Genomic DNA, 17861 nt, shown 5'->3' on the forward strand with positions numbered 1-17861 from the left:
AATAACTGCTCCCTTCTCTTTTCTGGATCTGTTTGGGTGAGTCTCTGTTCTTTTCAATTAAACAAGACTCTTCACCTTTTCTAATCAGAACCAGACCTCGGTTCTGTCACGCTTCAGCCTCACACGATAGATGCCTTCGTCCCCTGGTATAAATTCACCCCAGTAGGGCTGTGTGCTTTTCCCTAACACTGCTCTCCCTGACAGTCATTCCCATCGTACCTTCTGGAACCCTCACTCCTTTGCAGAAGAACCACCTAACAGCCCAACTTCTCTACAGAGAGCCCTGCCTACCTCCCAAATTCAAGAAAGAAATTTATAAGCTTCACACTCTTTCACGTGGAAATTATTGATCCCCTATACACTGATTCAGTTCTTTATTTTGTTTCAGCCATAGCTGATAAAAATAATGAACGAAATAAAAATCTTCAAAATTTTATTAAGAAGTTATTAATGAAAAACTTTCCAAATAAGAGATCATTGACACAAGTACCATGAAGAGCCAATATAAAATGCTTTTCAAGTAAGATGAAGTGAGGACTGGGAAATTCAAGCCACCTGACTTGGAGATACTAAGAACATAAATGATGAAAGGGGTGTGGCACTCTCATCGCAGGTTCATACCAAATTTTTGTATCTTACATAAAATAATCCATTATAGGCTGCTTGTATTAAATCCCCCTTGAAACTTTCAAAATTTACTATTATCTGTTATTTACTATTTAATCATTCATCTTAGCTGGCACTCCTTTGCTAGACTAAAAATGCTTCAAAGTCTTCAAAGTTTTATCAATGACTGGTTATACAAATTCATTCCCCAAATGTAAAACTTATTCCAATTCCTAACTCTCCTCAGATACTCTCCCTGTATCTTACCAAACCCAGTAGTCAAATTTCATTTGTCATCTAATTAGGTATCTCTCTAGCATCTGACAGAGTTGTTCACTCCCTACTTCAGGACACACCTGACTTGGCTTTGAGACATCACCCTATCCTGGCTTTCCTCCTCTCTCGTTAGTGGCTCTTCTCTTCCCTCTGACATCAAAATGTTGATCTTCCCCAATGACCAGATGTCACCCCCTCCACTCCACTCCCTCCACATCCCTACACTCTGTTCTTTCTACTTTCATTCCCTAGGTAATCTCTTCCAAGAGCCCCAAGATTCTAAGCACTGTAACATTAATGACAAATTATTTCCCCATCCCTGATTTCTCTAGAAATTTATATCTAGCTGTTTAACACCTCCACCTGAATGTCTACATGCATCTCGACATTCATGTATCAGAAGTAAACCTTTCTCTTTGAACATGCTGCTCCCTCAGTCTTTTCCACTTCAGCAAATAGCACCATCATTCACTCAGCTGCTCAAGCCAAAAATTTCAGCATCATCCTTTCTTTTTGACCTTACAATCTAATCTATGAACCTGTCTTGACAGCTCTAACTTCAAAATTTATCTTGGACTGGGCCACTCTTCACCACTTCCACCATTACAACACTAGCTGAAGCCACTATTACCTCTTGCCTGGCCTAGTCTCTCTTGCTTCTGTTCTTGCCACAATCCATCCTCTGCACAGCAGCCAAGCGAGCTTATTAAATGTATTATCAGTTCACAACATTCTCCTGCCCAAAATTCTCCAGTGACTTCCCATCACATTAAAGTATTACTGAAATTCCACATCCCGGCTAATAAGGCCCTATGTGAACTGGTCCCTTTCTATCTCCCTGATTGTATGGTCCACTATTCTCCGCTTTCCTCACTTTCAGTGTGTCCTGTCAGACACAATGGCTTTTTTTTTTCTTTTTGAAAAATGTTTAATTGACATATATAATATACAATCGAAAATACACAAATGGTATAAATAGTAAGCATACAGATCCAGTGAATTATCCCAAAATTAACATACCCATGACATCCAAACTCAGATAAAAATTATCAGAAATTCTTTTATGCATCCCATCAGTCACTACTCCTTCCATCCTTCAGGTAACTACTATCCTAACTTCTAACAAAATAAGATAAAGTCTTTCAGGTTTTGATCTTGATATAAATAGGATTATAGAGTATATATTATTTTTTATTTGACTTCTGTCAACATTATGTTTGCAAGATTTATTCATGTCATGTGTAGCAATTTTTTTCATTGTATAGCATTCCTTTATATGAATAAACAATTTATTGATCTATTTTACTGTAAATAGCAAGTTAGGTTATTCAGCTTGGGGCTATTGTAAATAATGATTCAATGACCATTCTTACACAAATCTTTTGGGGCATAAGTGCACACATTTTGGTTGAGTCTGTATCAGGCTATAAAACTGTTGGGTCAGAGAATTAATTCAATCAACTTTGAAAGATGGTATCAAACAATTATTCAAAGCAGTAATACCAATTTCTACTCCACCAGCAATGTAAGTTTATATTCCACGTCTCCACCAATGCTTGAAATTGTCTTTCATATTTTAGCCATTCTGGGCATATGTCAGTATTTCATTGTGCTTTCAATTTTCATTTCCTTGATGTTAATGCAATTGAGTGCTTTGTCATGCTTTGGTCATCTGTATATTCTTTGTGAAATGTCTGTTTTAATCTATTGCTCATTTTTCCATTGGTTTGTTTTTTTTTTTTTTTTTTTACTGATTGGTCATAATTCTTTATACATTCTGGATATGATTCCTTGACAAATATACATATAGTCAGCCCTCCGTATCCACTGCTACTTGTCTGCAGACTCAACCAACTACAGATCAAAAACATTCAGAAAAAAAAAATTTCAACAAAAAGTTCCAAAAAACTTGCACTTGCTGCATACCACCAACTATTTACACAGCATTTACATTGCATTAGGTATTATACGTAATCTAGAGATGATTCAAAATATATGGGAGGATGTGCATAGGTTATAAGCAAATCCTATGCTATTTTATACAAGGAAGTTAAACATGCTTGGATTGTAGTGTCTGAGGGGGGTCCTAGAACTAACCCCCCTGCTGATATCAAGGGACAACTGTATTCCAAATACTCATTTTCCAGTTTGTGGCATGCAGCGAAGAGAACTACTTTTTAGCACAATTAATGTGTTCTTTTTGTTTATGGTGCATTTAATGTACTATTTAAGTAATCCTTCCATACCCTCAAGGTGTAGCATAAACATGTTTCAACATTCAGGATCTTCTAATTATCTGCCTATTATTGATTACTAGTTTAATTCCACTGGGGCCAGAGAACAATTTTAATCCTTCAAAAAACGTTGCGACTAAATCTATGGATAATTTTGATAAATGTTCCATACACACATGAAACGAGCAGTTACCGAGTACATGTTAATTGGATCAAGTTTACTGGACAATGTTCAAATTGTGTGCATGCATGTAAAATATGTGTGCATACATGCACGTATACTGTTTTATGTCTCTGTTTCATCTGTTACTGAAAGAAGTATGTTCAAATCTCCTAAGATTGTGGTTTTGTCTACTTCCCCTTTAAGGTCTTTCCACTTTTTTACAAGACCAAACGTTTTTAAATGTTTGAAAATATCACACCAGAAGAGTTATTTCAGATAGGCAGGAGTTTGTTCTCATTGTTTCTCAGTGTCATAGTGTATGTTATGAAACACATTAATTCAGTTCAGCTTCACATTCAGTTATAAACGGAGAGTTTTAGACAAGTATTTATAAAATATCTTTCTATAGCTGATTATAGTCAATAAAATTATATTCAGAATCTGACCTCACTCATCTTAAGAAGTTGAAAAGCTCAACATTTTTCAACAGACTGAACTAAGCCCCATCTGCTAAGGAAACAAAACCTGAAATTTAGGACTTGCTGAATTGGGCCCCTAACTGTTACACAATAGGAGATAGGGTGGCCTGGATTCAGACCAGCCGTCATGTGGAGTGAAGCTCAGCTTCAAATCCTCCCTTCCTGACTGGACTGAGATGATATGGATTGCTAGTGCCCTCAGCCTAGAGACCTGCTACAAGTGAGGGTTGAGAGATTGCCATCTTAGGGCTCCAATAATTGTCAAGTAGAAATAACTCAGTTAGAAATAACCAGCATTCAGAAATAATCTGACATATAAGACCACATGACTAAAGCGAAAGAAAAAAATACACAACAGAAAGATTCATATAACATACAAATTTAGATTTGTTATATGTCTTATAGCTATGAAACGTCCTGTATCAAGTAAAAGTTTTTGCCATAAAACGTACCTTATTTGATATTAAAAATAGCTGCATCAGCTTTATTTTTAGTGTTGGTATCTTTTTCTACTATTTTACATTAACCCTTCTGTGCCTTACGTTAATGGTGTCCCAAGCACTCTGACATGCCTTGTTTTACCCCTGAATTACCAGTAAACAATCTTCACTGCAATACTGTACTGATACTGTGCAGATGAAGTAAAATAAGTCTGATCCATATTTATAACACTAATATGGATAAGGATAAATAACTGAATATATGAATGTAGTCAAACTATCATACCCTGTCACAAGAATGACGATCTACTTATTTAAATTTTGGCATCCTTAAAGGTAATACTTAGGCAATCTAAGACTTTTTTTTAATCAAGAGACATGGCTGGATGAGTTTTCACACTGTTCAATAGAGGAAAAATGCTGCTGTAGCTTTATTTGAGGCTTTTAAAGAAGATGTCATCATGATTACTTAAGCACAATTTAATCCTTCAAAATGCAAATATGTATGTCAGTAACTGGAAATGAGTATTACTTCTTTATTTCCAGATGAACATTAATATTCTGGATAAAAAACATTAATTTTTTTAAATTGATAATTATAAGGATACTTAAAGTTAATTTAAGATACAGTGAACTACCTCACAATTTATATTAATGGCAAGATTAATCCCTCAATACACAAAGACACAAGTACAACAATTTAATCTGGTGCTTGAAAAAGAAATGTTCCAGATAATAACATAACTGTTAAATTTCCTGATTTTGGTGTCTTTTTTCTTAGGCAATACACACTTAAGAATTTAGCAGTAAGTAATTATCATGTCTTCAACGTTCTCTCAAATGGTTCAGAAACAAATTATCCATAGACAGATGTGAGAGAGAAGAGAAAATAAAACAAACGTGGAAATAACAGGAAATGTGGATGAAGGATATACTGGAGTTCTCTGCATTATTCTTACATCTTTCCCGTAAGTTTGAAGTCGTTTCACAATAAAGTCTTTTAAATAAAAAATAAGTAAAATAAAAAGTAAGTGTTCCAAAGTAACTAGCAACAACCACAGGAAAGAAAACAACAAACTCAGAAAGGCATACAATGGATGATGTGACTAATGCTCACACAAAGAGTCATGCATTTAAATTCTAATCAGAGAGAATGAGTAAGGTTCTGTCCAGAATGAACACTGCATCACAGTATCAGAGCATGTGAGAGTCTTCTCTCATTATCATGCAAGATTATAAATGGTGCTTTGAAATAGTTACATATTTCTGTTAGAAATTCAAATAGACTTTTCATCATACGTTATCTCATTATGGTATTAAAGTCAACGTTATAACTATACAATAATCTTCATAATGTATCTCTAGGACCACATGCCTTAGATTAGCAGCCCAATTAGCAGGATCCATAGTAAAACAATACTAGATAGCAGCCCAATTAGCAGGCTCCATAGTAAAAACAAAGATTATTATGCTTCTCACATTAATATTAACAGGCTAATATTGAATGTTAATAGTATTAATAAATGATTATACAATATTAATATAATTTGATAGACTACCGGAATCAGCACCAAACACACTTTTTTATCCTGCTTTGGATGCATATAATTCATGCTATTTTTAGATTACATTTTATATTTATATATTTAGATTATATTCAGCAGAAACAAAGTAGAAATATTGAATTTTTTTATGAATTAACAGTCTACCATTCTTGGAGGTACAGTTTTACTTTAAACAAAAGAGCCAGGGAGAAATGATATGAAAGTTACTAAGAGAGTAAATCTTAAAAGTTGTAAGAAAAAAAATTTAAGGATGTGTGGTAATGAGTGTTAACTTATTGTTTTGCAACATACACATGTATCAAATTATGCTATACACCTAAAACTAATATATGTCAACTATATCTCAATCAAAAAAAGCCAATGAGTAGAAATATGAATTCTGGTACATCATACATTAAAACATAAATTAGAAATAACTTTTACACACCTCCTAGATTCATACTTAAGGTTTTACCTCAATAAGTACATTTCCACAATATATTATAACATATCACATATCACACATTATATTTAAATGTCTGTATACTTAGTAGATATTAAAAAAAAAGAAGTTCTAAGAAACTACTGTCTTATATATTCAAACAAGAAGGATTATTGTAATAGGCGTACTCTTAAAACAACCTCGTATTTACCAAGGAATTCCATTAACTCTGTAAAGTATTAACTAAAATCCGTATTAACTAGCATCCTGAAAGCTATTCTGGCTACTTTTTGGTATATTTGCATACTTCTCTGATCTGCTGAGTTCAGACTTTACCAAATGGCAGTCATATTTATTTCCAATCTGTTTATGCCAGCTGCACCTGTTATGGTGAGTACATATTTTAAATATTATTCATCATAAATAATATGAGTACAAAGAGTTATTTCATGAAAACCAGGCTGAATACTCTGGAAAAATTATGAAAAAGCTAAGTTACTAAAATAATTTGGTATAGGGCAAAGACAGCAATTACTTCAAGTGACTGTTCTTCATAATAGTATTGATGTTGTTATTCTGAAACTATTATACACATTAGAACAAAGCAAATTTGTTACAATTTCAATTTTTTTTAAATATAAGATTTTCAACATACATGATACAAATATCAAAGAAATGAAAATTTAAATTTGAATAGGAGTATTGAACTCAGGATCTATTTTCACTTAAAAACAAAACATATATTCTTAGTTCTCTTCAAAAAAGCCTAGAAACTACCAACTAAAGCAGTGCCCCGACTGTTATTGTTAACCACCATTTCTCACTAAAAGTGACCAGGGCTGCCTTAGAAAAACACCTGATTTTAGGTGTGGTGAATTAGTGTACAAGATGACCTGGAATATGGTTCTTTACCACAAAGCAAAGAAACTGTCAAAGATTTCTGGAGCACAGAAGCCAACTCAAAGGTTACCATGACAAGCCCACTCTTCTGGGCCCCTTTTTTCAGCTTGTTTTATAGGCTCTTTGTTCTGCCTCTGGCCAATAAACCTTTTTTTTTTTTAAGGTTCCTTTCTGGACTTATTTTGGTTGTCACTCTATTTCTGCCATATTTCCTCACATGATCTTTTCTACTGACAAGTTTTCAGTACGAGTATCTCTGTTGTAACATAATGACTTGCTGAAAAAATCCGCAGGTTCTACAAAACTGCACAGCACTTATAGGCAAAAGGGTTTGGGCCACCTGCTCAAAACCTGTGCATCTCTGTAATCTGAGTGCAACAGAAACTATAAATGGCCCCAGGGACTTAATTAGGACCACCAGCTCAGTATGAACAAAGAATGTCACAGCAGGTATTTAAAATGCACAAAAATAAAAGTGAAAAGAATGGCAATACCTTAATCAGAGCAGGACTGGCAGATGCAGAGACAAAGCAGGTGTAAGTGCAGCTAGGAGCCAGTGGGACTGCCATGCCACAACCGAGTGCTGAGAGCTGAGGGTTCGTCCTATGGTGGAGGTGCCCCCAACAGGCGTTTGTTTTTTTAATTTTTTAAAAATACAGACAAGAGAATTTCTGCTCACAGTATGGCAACTGAGCTAAGCACTTTCATCCCATCTAGTTGATTATGTATCCACTGCCACTATCATATCTCCCCACATCTAGGAAAAAACTGCATATGAACCGATACAACTTTTGTATTATCCTAACATGGTTTTCCCATTTACCAATCACTTATGAGCTGACTCATGTTGCAGAAGCAAGTCTGTAAGTTCCAAAGTTACACTTCTCGCCCAGGCAGCACCCTGAGTTTCAGACCTGCATAACTGACAAAACACTTCTGTTTGGACAAGACACTCCCACACGGATAAACCCACAGGCATTTCACATCTACGAGGCCCAAATTAAACGGATCTCCCTTCACTCTCCCCAACCCACTCCCCAGTCACTCTTTCTCCCAAATCTTAGTGAGCAGTCCACCATTCATCCCCCTGCCTGGTCCAGAAACCTGGAAGTCATCCTCGCCTCCTTCTAGCCTTTATTCTTTACATTCACCACATCACCAAATTCCACCAAGTCTCTCCTAAATATCTCCCTTAAATCTAATTTTCTGCTCCTGCATTTTCTCTACCCTAGTTCAAAATCACCATCATCTCTCACTTGGATCCTGCAACAGCTTCCTAAATAATCTCTTTATATCTAGTCCTAGCCACCCTCCAACCTATTCTTCCCACAAGAGTTATCTGTCTAAAATGTGCCATTCAGGCCATCCCCCTTGATAAAAGCACTTAAAAATGGGCTCTCCCTCTTGATCTCAGGATAAACAACTTAATATATTTTATATAAGAGGACTGATCTGGCTTCTTGCTTACCTCTCTGACCTCAGAATTTAACCATTATCTCCTTCGTACTCCAGAATCTAGGCACACTGAACTTTCCCCCAAACATGAATTCTCTATCTCATTTTCACACATGCTATTATCTTCTCACTCACACACTATTCTTCTACACTGCATCAACCCCTTAACTCACTTGTATCAACCATACCACATTCCTCCACCACTCCAACTCGCTCTTCCCTGACTGATTCAAGTCTCAGCTTAAATAAAACCCACCAGGATGCTTTCCCTACAACATCCTCATCATTAAAGTACTCACACATGTACCCACACATACACACACAGGTGAGGCTGGTACTGTTATGTATATTTCCAGACCACCCTGTACCCACCTGCCTCACTGGACAGTAATCTCCATGAGGAAAGAAAACAAATCTGCCTCGCTCACTATTTTATCCCTAGAACCTATCTGGTATCTAGTAACAGCAGACATTCAATTCGTTTTGCTGGTTGGGTGAAAGAGCTGAAAACACTGTCAAATAATGGCCAAAATCATAAGGAAGCTCTAGGTAGTCTTAAATCTCCTATGCCCATACATCCTTCGAAGAATGAGCTCATTTCATGGTCAAGAGGAGTTCCCCTGTCCCTTTCATTTTTGTGAAATAATCTAATGCCTCATTAAGGAACAGAGCCCCTAGACCACAAATCATCCAAATCAACATAGTGGAGATAAAATGAAGGCAGGGAGAGAATGGCACAGGGGAGGGGTGCCATTTGACCAGGAACCCAAGGTGCTTTCACAGTTAAAAAGAAAATGAACCAAAATCCTGACCAATAAGACCACAGGAAATCGCCAAGAAAAAAGGAGAACTCCCAGCAGATCTGAGAATCTGCAAGTCTGTGAAAGTTGTCAAGAACACCCATACTCCTAGAAAGTCAAAGTTCTATTTCCCAGAAATCAATACCTTAAAATGAGGGTGGGGTGAGGGGCAGACAAGTAAAGCCAAGTTCCTACTTAGGAAATGGAAGCATTTCCAAATTCTGTAGTCAGATATCTATGGGCTAAAGGTCAAGGGGAAAAGAACAGAGGAAAGGGAAGAATAAAAGAGCTCTACCTAGTAAGACAGACAAGGGATGAGATGGTGTTTAACAGCATAAGAACATCTGTTAGAGGATAATCCATTGTGTCTTGAAAAATAGAATCCAATGCTTACCTATGAAAAAGGATCACTAAGAAACTAAGTGACCCTAAAAATTTGCTATGAGAAATTCTGCATCTAAAAGCAACCCTAACAACCCTTCCCTAATAAAGCATATCTAAATACTACTTCCCTAATAAAGGAAATCTAAATACTACAATAATGCAATGAGGAAAGGATAGTCTCTTCAATAAATGGTGTTGGGAAAACTGGATACCCACATGGAAAAAAAAATGAAACTGGACCCCTCATACTGTACACAAAAATCCACTGTGTACATTGTTGGTGGGAATGCAAACTGGTACAGCCACTATGGAAAACAGTATGGAGATTCCTTAAGAAATTAAAAATAGAACTACCATATGATCCAGAAATTCCACTTCTGGGTGTATATCCAAAGGAAATAAAATCATTAACTTGAAGAGTTAACTGTACTCCTATATTCACCGCAGCATTATTCACAATAGTCAAGATGTAAAACAATGTAAGTGCCTGTCCATGGATAAATGGATAAAGAAAATGTGTGTGTGTGTGTGTGTGTGTATATACACACATGTATGTATATGTATATATACATACACATATAATATATGTAACAATATATATGGTTATTATACAATATAAATACATAGTATAAATATATATATAATTTAGAGTATTATTCAACCTTAAAAAAAGAAAGAAACTCTGCCATTTGCAACAACATGGATGAACATGGAGGTATTATGCTAAGGGATATAAGCCAGACAGAGAAATAGATACTGCACAGTATCACTTATATGTGGAAACTTTAAAAAAAAAAAAAAGTGCAGCTTAAGTAAACAGGGACTAAAATAGTGGTTGCCAGGGCTGGGGGATGGGGAAAACATAAAAGAGTTGTTTAAAAGAGTACAAACTTTCAGTTATAAGATCTGAGGATTGTTTCACAATATATTCCTTTCACAATGTATTCATAAATCAAATCATCATATTGTACACTTAAATATATTACAATTTTACTTGTCAATTATACCTCAATAAAGCTGAAAAAACGTCTATCATTAGTTGTCATGTCTAATCGTAAGAAGGATTGTGATTTTTACATCTATCTTAAGAACATGCCCAATCACTGGACAAAGGATGGTCATTCTAAATCATTCTTTTTTTTAATATGGCTAAGCCTCTCAATTAGTCCTTGAGGCTGAAGGAACATCACTGATGAATTGTGTGTAGGGCAAATACATGATCAATTTCCTATGCCCAGCCCTTCCTATTGTTATTGCATGAAAAAGAACATTCTTTGGTTGGTGGATTATAGCCTTTACAATGGAAGTCTCAAGCATGGGCAACTGAAATGGCAAAATACAAATTTAGAATGTTTTCCAGGCTTTGTTAACGACTTAATATTTGATCTTTTGAAAGCTTCTTGGAGGGTTTTTCACTTAAAAATGGCATGGCCCTTGCCTGTCTTTGTATTCTCACCGTGCTACAATGTAAAAACATTAAAAAGCATTATAATAACTCTTTTTTTAATGAAGAGATTTAAATGAGGTGGGGAGAGAAGGGTACCAAAGTTCAGCTAAACTCAAGTTTCTTTAAAAATCTTCTCTAACATAGTTAACAAAATTATGTCATCTCTTCTTGCATAATTGCTCAGATTCTATTAATTAAATGCTGTTGTAAGAAGAACCTAGCATTTCATTACAATAAAAAATGGTTTCTTAAAACGTCATCTATTCAAATTGTCACTAACAGCAGCAAAACAAAATACCTTTAGAACTGAACAAAGGTGTACCTAGTATGTCTCTGCAATACATTAACATAATTCAATCTTTGAGGACTGCTGTTTTCATAAGAACATGTTTCAATGACATTAATCAGTGGGTAAACTTCATCTGATTCACAGTTCCCATTTAACTGAGCACTAGTCAATTTTCCACATGATTGGTTTGTGTCGCAAAGTCTTTTGGGAATTTTATCTGCTCACTATTTCCATTCTAATTCCCACTTCTCTATTCATCAGAATATACCTCTTCTAAAGTATGCCTTAAAACTTTTAATTTTCCATCATACTTATCACTAAACTCTTTTGCTGGTAGCATCTTAAGATATTTTGAGAAACACAAAAACAATACCATATTGCACCCATATTTTGAGTTGGCTTGGGGGAGCTAATTTGTTTCTATTGTAAAACACATCAGTGGAAAGAAAAAAGGAAGCAAGGAAGAAAGAAAAGAAGGAAACAAACTTACAAGTTCTTTCATGGAATTCAGTTGGAAGGGAAACAGGGTACTACACGTACAAAATAATGTAAAGATTTTTCTCTGTTCTATATCTACTTAAAATTAATTTTAATTTTTAAAGCAAATTGGCTTCTGTTAAAATTAACTTGAGAAAAATATGACTTTGAATGTTTAAAATAAAGGTAAAGGAAATTTAAATTCTTTCTTCCTAGGAAATAATGAATTACTCTCTCAAATTGTTACTTGTTAAAAAATTGGGTTTCTCTCTTCCAGAAACATTGTAATGACATAATCTTACATAATTTTGATTAGCCAAGTAGAGAACTACGCAGAAACATTTTTATTTTACTGTATACCAAAAACATCAAGTAAATGTTTGAATTTCTGAAACCTGAAAACATAACAGAATTTAGCCATTCCCTCTATAAAGTGCTGTGATACTCTTCATGTTAAACAACAAGAGACAGGAAAACTGTCATTTTCTTGCTGGAAATAGGTAAGATAGATAGATCAGATAGATTAGATAGGTAGGTAAAATCAAGCTCTATGGCGCCACCTTTTGGATTGTTCAAGTTTTCTTAAAATTCTTACATTATAAGAAATACTACTGATCACTATCAAGATAAAGACAGAGAAAACAATTTCTATACCTTTTCTTAAGCCATATTTATTCTCTCTTATTCTCATACTTTAATATTGGGATTAAAAATATATCTATAGAACTATTATGTATAATACCAAAATTCTATTAAAAATTCTGAAAATAAAGGCCTTTTAAATAACAAACTATGTGTTCTCAACACCTTACAGCTGTGGCTCCTAAAGTGAGCCCCCACTATCACCAGCACCATCAGCATCATAGGGGAACTTTTAGAAATGCAAATTCTTGGGCCACACTTCAAACAGACTAAACTAGAAATGGGTGTGAGAGGAATTTGCATTTTAACAAGCCCTTGGAGTGATTCTGATACAAGCTAACCTGTGAGAACCACTGCCTTAAGGGCATTCTGAAAAAGGCCCACAGCTTACACTGAACCACACTGTAGTTAAGAAATCACTTAATCAGCTCATAATTTTAGCTTCACATTGGGATTACCACTGAGTTTTAAAAACATCTGAGTTGTGCTCCAATATCTGATTTAATAGTTCTGGACGGTAAGTAAAATCTGGGTACTAGGATTTCTGAAAGACTCCAAAGTGATGCTAAATGCAGCCAAGGTTGACAGCCAATGACCTAAAGGATTACATTTTCAAAAGCTAAAGTTCACTAAGAGTCTTAGATTAAGCAAAGTTTGTAAATATGACATGAAAAGTTAGCCTTCAAAACCAAGATACATACAAAACCCATTACAAAACAAAACAAAACAAAACTAGTTTCAACTCCAGTCTGTATATTTTATTCTTTCGAAGGCTACACAAGATGTTTACTATTATTTAAAGTACAACTGTTTTAATTATTAATTTATTAGCTATATACTGTACATTCCCTAGTTGTTATGGGAAGGTTAAAAAAAAAAATCAAGGCAAGATAGTTCTTTCCTTTACAGATCATCTAATGTACTTGGGCATTTTTTTGTAATAACTGACAATAAAGTATAAACACCAAATTTGGAGTAAAGATTGAATGCACTGAGTCAATGAAGGAAGAAATCACACCTAATCATAGTGGTATTTATGACTGCTAAAAAAAAATAGGGTAGCACCTCAGTCTTTAAGGATGAATTAGATGTAGAGCACACGGGACGTGTAGGTGGCAGGCCTGATGGGAGAAAAGACACACGGGTTTGGGGGGGGGGGGTTTCTATTGCTTTTTGGTTTTTTTTTTTTTTGGTTTTATGGGGGGTTAGGGGCAGGGCTGACAATATGTAACACATGTAATAAAAAAGAACCTTTCTCATTGAGGGGTTCCTTATCTGAACCACAGATCACTGCAAATGACTTAACTACTTGCTCAATATTTCCAAAGTTAGTATATAACTGGTACCACTTTAGAATCACAGGACAGAATCAAGAGTGCAATTAATTCATTACAAACAATTGACGCCTTGGGCACTGGCTCCCAGAATTAGCATGACTCAGAATCATCTGGAGGGTTTGTTGAAACACAGACTGCTGGGCTCTGCCCTTAGAGTTTGACTCTGGGGATGGAACCCAAGAATTTGTATTTTTAACAAATTCCCAAGTGCTGCTGATACTGTTGGCCCAGGGATAACACTTTGAAAACTACTGCGTTAAGGTACTAAGACCTCATTCTCTGGTAGCATTCTGGCTAAGAAAGGCTGATATAAAGTATATTTTCATTTTCATTTTGAAAGTCATTCATACTTTTTAAATACCGAAAACTAGAGACCAGTAGGAAGAAGCACCATCACCCTTACTTCCTCTACTCAAGACAACATAATCTTGGTCTGTTTTACTGCAGTCTTCTTTTTAGAAATAAATGACGTATTCTTGGCTGTAACACACACAGGAGTGCATGCAAACATTGTACCAACCTATATCTGTCACGGAGGCCACAGGCATGGCCAGTTCATTCAGATGTGGTATGCTAGGGCAGGAACTCTTCTCAGGTTCCTATAACAAGAAGGAAGTTCTGTCCACTGACAGCACTAAGGGGAAGTTCACCAATCTTTTTGTTTCAAAACTAATCTTGTGTTATTAAATTTGAGCAATCTCTTGGTCAACTAGGCCAAATATTTACAGAAGTATTTTCAACAATTGTTATGTCAGTAATATATTTTCCTTTCATTTCTGAGAGTATTTTTCTTTTATACTTACACTAAATGATAATTTGGTTGGGTAGAAAACTCTTGGGTCTTAATGACTATTTTACAACTTTCCCAATCCATTGACTTCTGGCACTCAGCATAACCAAGTCTGAAACCAGAATAATTTATGCTGCTTTGCACATAACCTCTATCCATCAATCACTCCTGCACTCCCAGGGCTTGGCCTGAACACCTCCAGTTGTTTGTGTCTTAAAGCTTATAATTCAAAAAATTTACCAGAGCTTTTACCTAGGTGTGGATCTCTTTTCACCGATTTTTACCTGGAACACTGTGTTTCCTTTAACTATACATCTCTCAGCTTTGAGAGTTTTTTGCTTTTAATTAAATAAAAGAAAGGCATCTTTAATTACATCTGACCATTTGTTTACTTCCTATCGAGTATTTATCATTGCTGCGTTCCCAGTATCTTTCTTTCACATTCATTACTTCAAAATGTTTATTCTCATCATTTTTATCCTTGTCGTTTTTTGGTGACAGCTTCTCAAGTTTATCCTACACAGACACTTCATTATCTGTAATATTAAATTCAATTACTTCTAGTCTATTGCCTTCAAAGTGGAATGTCAGGTTCTGCTATTGCATTTTAGTTTCCAGTCATCTTTGCTCACGTTCCCTGTTCCCCTCTGCAGCCTGTTGCCCTTTCATCTGAGCTTGCTGTCTCCTTATGGGCTGTCATTCCTATTTTATTGGAGCCACATCTTTTTACATGTTATTAAGTATGTCCAATTTTTTTTGTTTGCTTTCATTTCCTTTAACATTCATGGGGGACTCTTCCTTCAAAATGCTTCAGATTATTTTCCTTCCCCTGGTTCTGCAGTATTTTTTCAGGGAGTTCCTATTTTTCCCATCTTAATACTTCCTTGACAAGTAAGCACAATCAACCCATGCTCAGTTCCTGCCACAAGCAGAGAGGTAAAGATTGCCTGGATCCTGCTTTCTAGTGGAATCCCTTCCCAGATCTAAGCAATTCCCAGTGCCAGAAGGCTTCATCTAGTGTGGTTCTACTGGGAAGAGGGGGACTTCTTGTATTCCCAATGCCTAAATCTTTGAAACACTGAACAGGTTCAATCTTTGAAATTCTACCCTTCGGCCTCCTACTACCTACTTAAATCCTACCTTTTCCTGCCATGAAAACCCATGCTGCCCTCTCATTTCTTTAAAGGCCTGTCTTTCTTATGGTCAGTGCCATACATTTGAATACTTTTTCTGTAATTATTTCATGTTTCAAGTTATTCAAGGCCAGTGACATTGACAATTTGTTTTGCATCTGTGCTATTTACAAAGATCTGTGAACTGGTAGAAGAGTGCTTTCAAAGAGCTTCACGAAGTGTCTGAATACTTTCTCTAAGATTTTGTGCAGAAGATACAATTTAGGCAACCACATCCCCACTAGTCAGAGTCTAAAAAAGAAAAAACCCTCAACATTCCAATTTCTTTTCTGAAGCTGTTGAAGCAATAGGTTTACTTATAAGCTGAAAAGGGGCTCTACGTAACCGAAAAAGAGTCCGTTTTGTTGGTTAAGAACTCACTAATTCCAGAAGCTGAAACAGCATATAACATAATTAGGAACATATTCTTTTGGGTGAAGCAAAACTGCAAGGCTCAAAACATGATTCTGTTACAAAAAGTTCTACTGTATTACATTCATCATCACACCTCTCTTCAATAATAAGAACAGTCTACTTACCCCACCCATTGTAATTCCATGAATAAGTGCAATATATGGTTTCTGGCAAGAATCTAAAAGAAACAGAGCTGTAATCAGTTATAATGTTTAAAATACATTTGTTTTTTCCAAAAATTACATGTTACATGAACTCTGAGTATTTTCCTTAGAAATTTTTAGAAGAAATACCAAAGTAGACTAAACTTTTGGCTTATAAAATATATTCTTTTTAGAATGTCAATCCATATACAATCCTGATCTATTCATCATTATTTAATAACTCAGTACTTCAATTTGGAACTAATGAAAGCCTTCAATAACTCCACTATTGAGAAAATAAAAGTTAAACGCCACATGCAAAAAAATTCCAATTACATTAGAGGCTTACAGTATAAACAAACTATTAAAAGAAAAATAAAAGACCATCTTAAAAACCTCCATGTTGTTTTTTTAATGCAAAAAAGCAGAACTCAAAATGAAAAGAATGGATACACTTCATCTCATCAAAAACTTGTCTATACCAAAAGGTAAAGTGGCAGACTGAAAGAAGCGTATTTGTAATATATATAATGTACAAAAGAAAACAGTCCAGAATACATATAGACCTACTTACATCTGTAAAAGATAAACAATCCAAAAGGAAGATAAACAAAGGATAAAACTGAAAAGAAAATCTAAATGAGTAATTAACATAAGAAAACACTTTCTACCTGACCTGTGTTCAATGAAATATAAATTACAGCCAGAGTAAGATATCAAACATGCAAAGTTTAAAAACAAGCAAAAAAATGACAGAAAGGACATGTAGAAAATCAAGTTTTGTGCTTTAGAGAAAAATTTGGAAACACATTAAAGATGTATAAACTCAATGATCTATCCATTCAGCTTCTATTACTTCTAGAAACTTTTGCACATGGGCACTAGGGGGGTATATAAGGTACATCAATCTGTATTAGCAAAAATTGGAAATAACCTAAAATATCCATTAATGAAGAATAGATAATATGGTGAAACTGAATCATATAGAACAGTTACATTCCATGTTATTAAAAATCTATGGAACAGCATTACAGTAAGATAGTATTATGCAAATTTCAAAAACAAAGTAATACTACTTTTGTTCATAAATATGTAGTAAAAATATGAAGTTTGATCTAATAGGATGCACTAAAAATTAATGACAGTGGTTGCTTCTGGAGAAAGAAATGGTACTGAGGAAAGCAACAAAATGGACTAAACAGTAATTTTAAAAACTTGTAGTATTCTATTTTATTTAAATAGTTTTTAAAACATCAAGCAAAAATAAAATATGGATATCTATTCCTTCTGGGCTGGCAGGTACACAAGAATCTGTCATTATTATTCCCTGTAATTTAACATTGAAACATATGATTGATAGAGGCTTCACTTCCAATAAAATCTGGAACATCAACTATAAAAGAAATTTCATTCTAGAGTTCCTCAAT

The 17861-nt window shown here is 35.0% G+C and overlaps 1 protein-coding gene across 2 annotated transcripts in view; it reads right to left on the reverse strand.

The window, feature by feature from the left end:
• HIBCH (3-hydroxyisobutyryl-CoA hydrolase) overlaps positions 1 to 17861 on the reverse strand; it is a 69682-nt gene that overhangs the window by 37547 nt on the left and 14274 nt on the right. For both annotated transcript variants that reach the window (XM_032479916.1, XM_006184319.3), the window contains exon 6: positions 16417 to 16469. In XM_032479916.1, coding sequence (XP_032335807.1) covers positions 16417 to 16469 — 53 coding nt within the window. The remainder of the gene's footprint in view (positions 1 to 16416; positions 16470 to 17861) is intronic.

The sequence above is a fragment of the Camelus ferus genome, chromosome 5 (genome assembly GCF_009834535.1).
Source record: "Camelus ferus isolate YT-003-E chromosome 5, BCGSAC_Cfer_1.0, whole genome shotgun sequence".
NCBI classification, from domain to species: Eukaryota; Metazoa; Chordata; class Mammalia; order Artiodactyla; family Camelidae; genus Camelus; species Camelus ferus.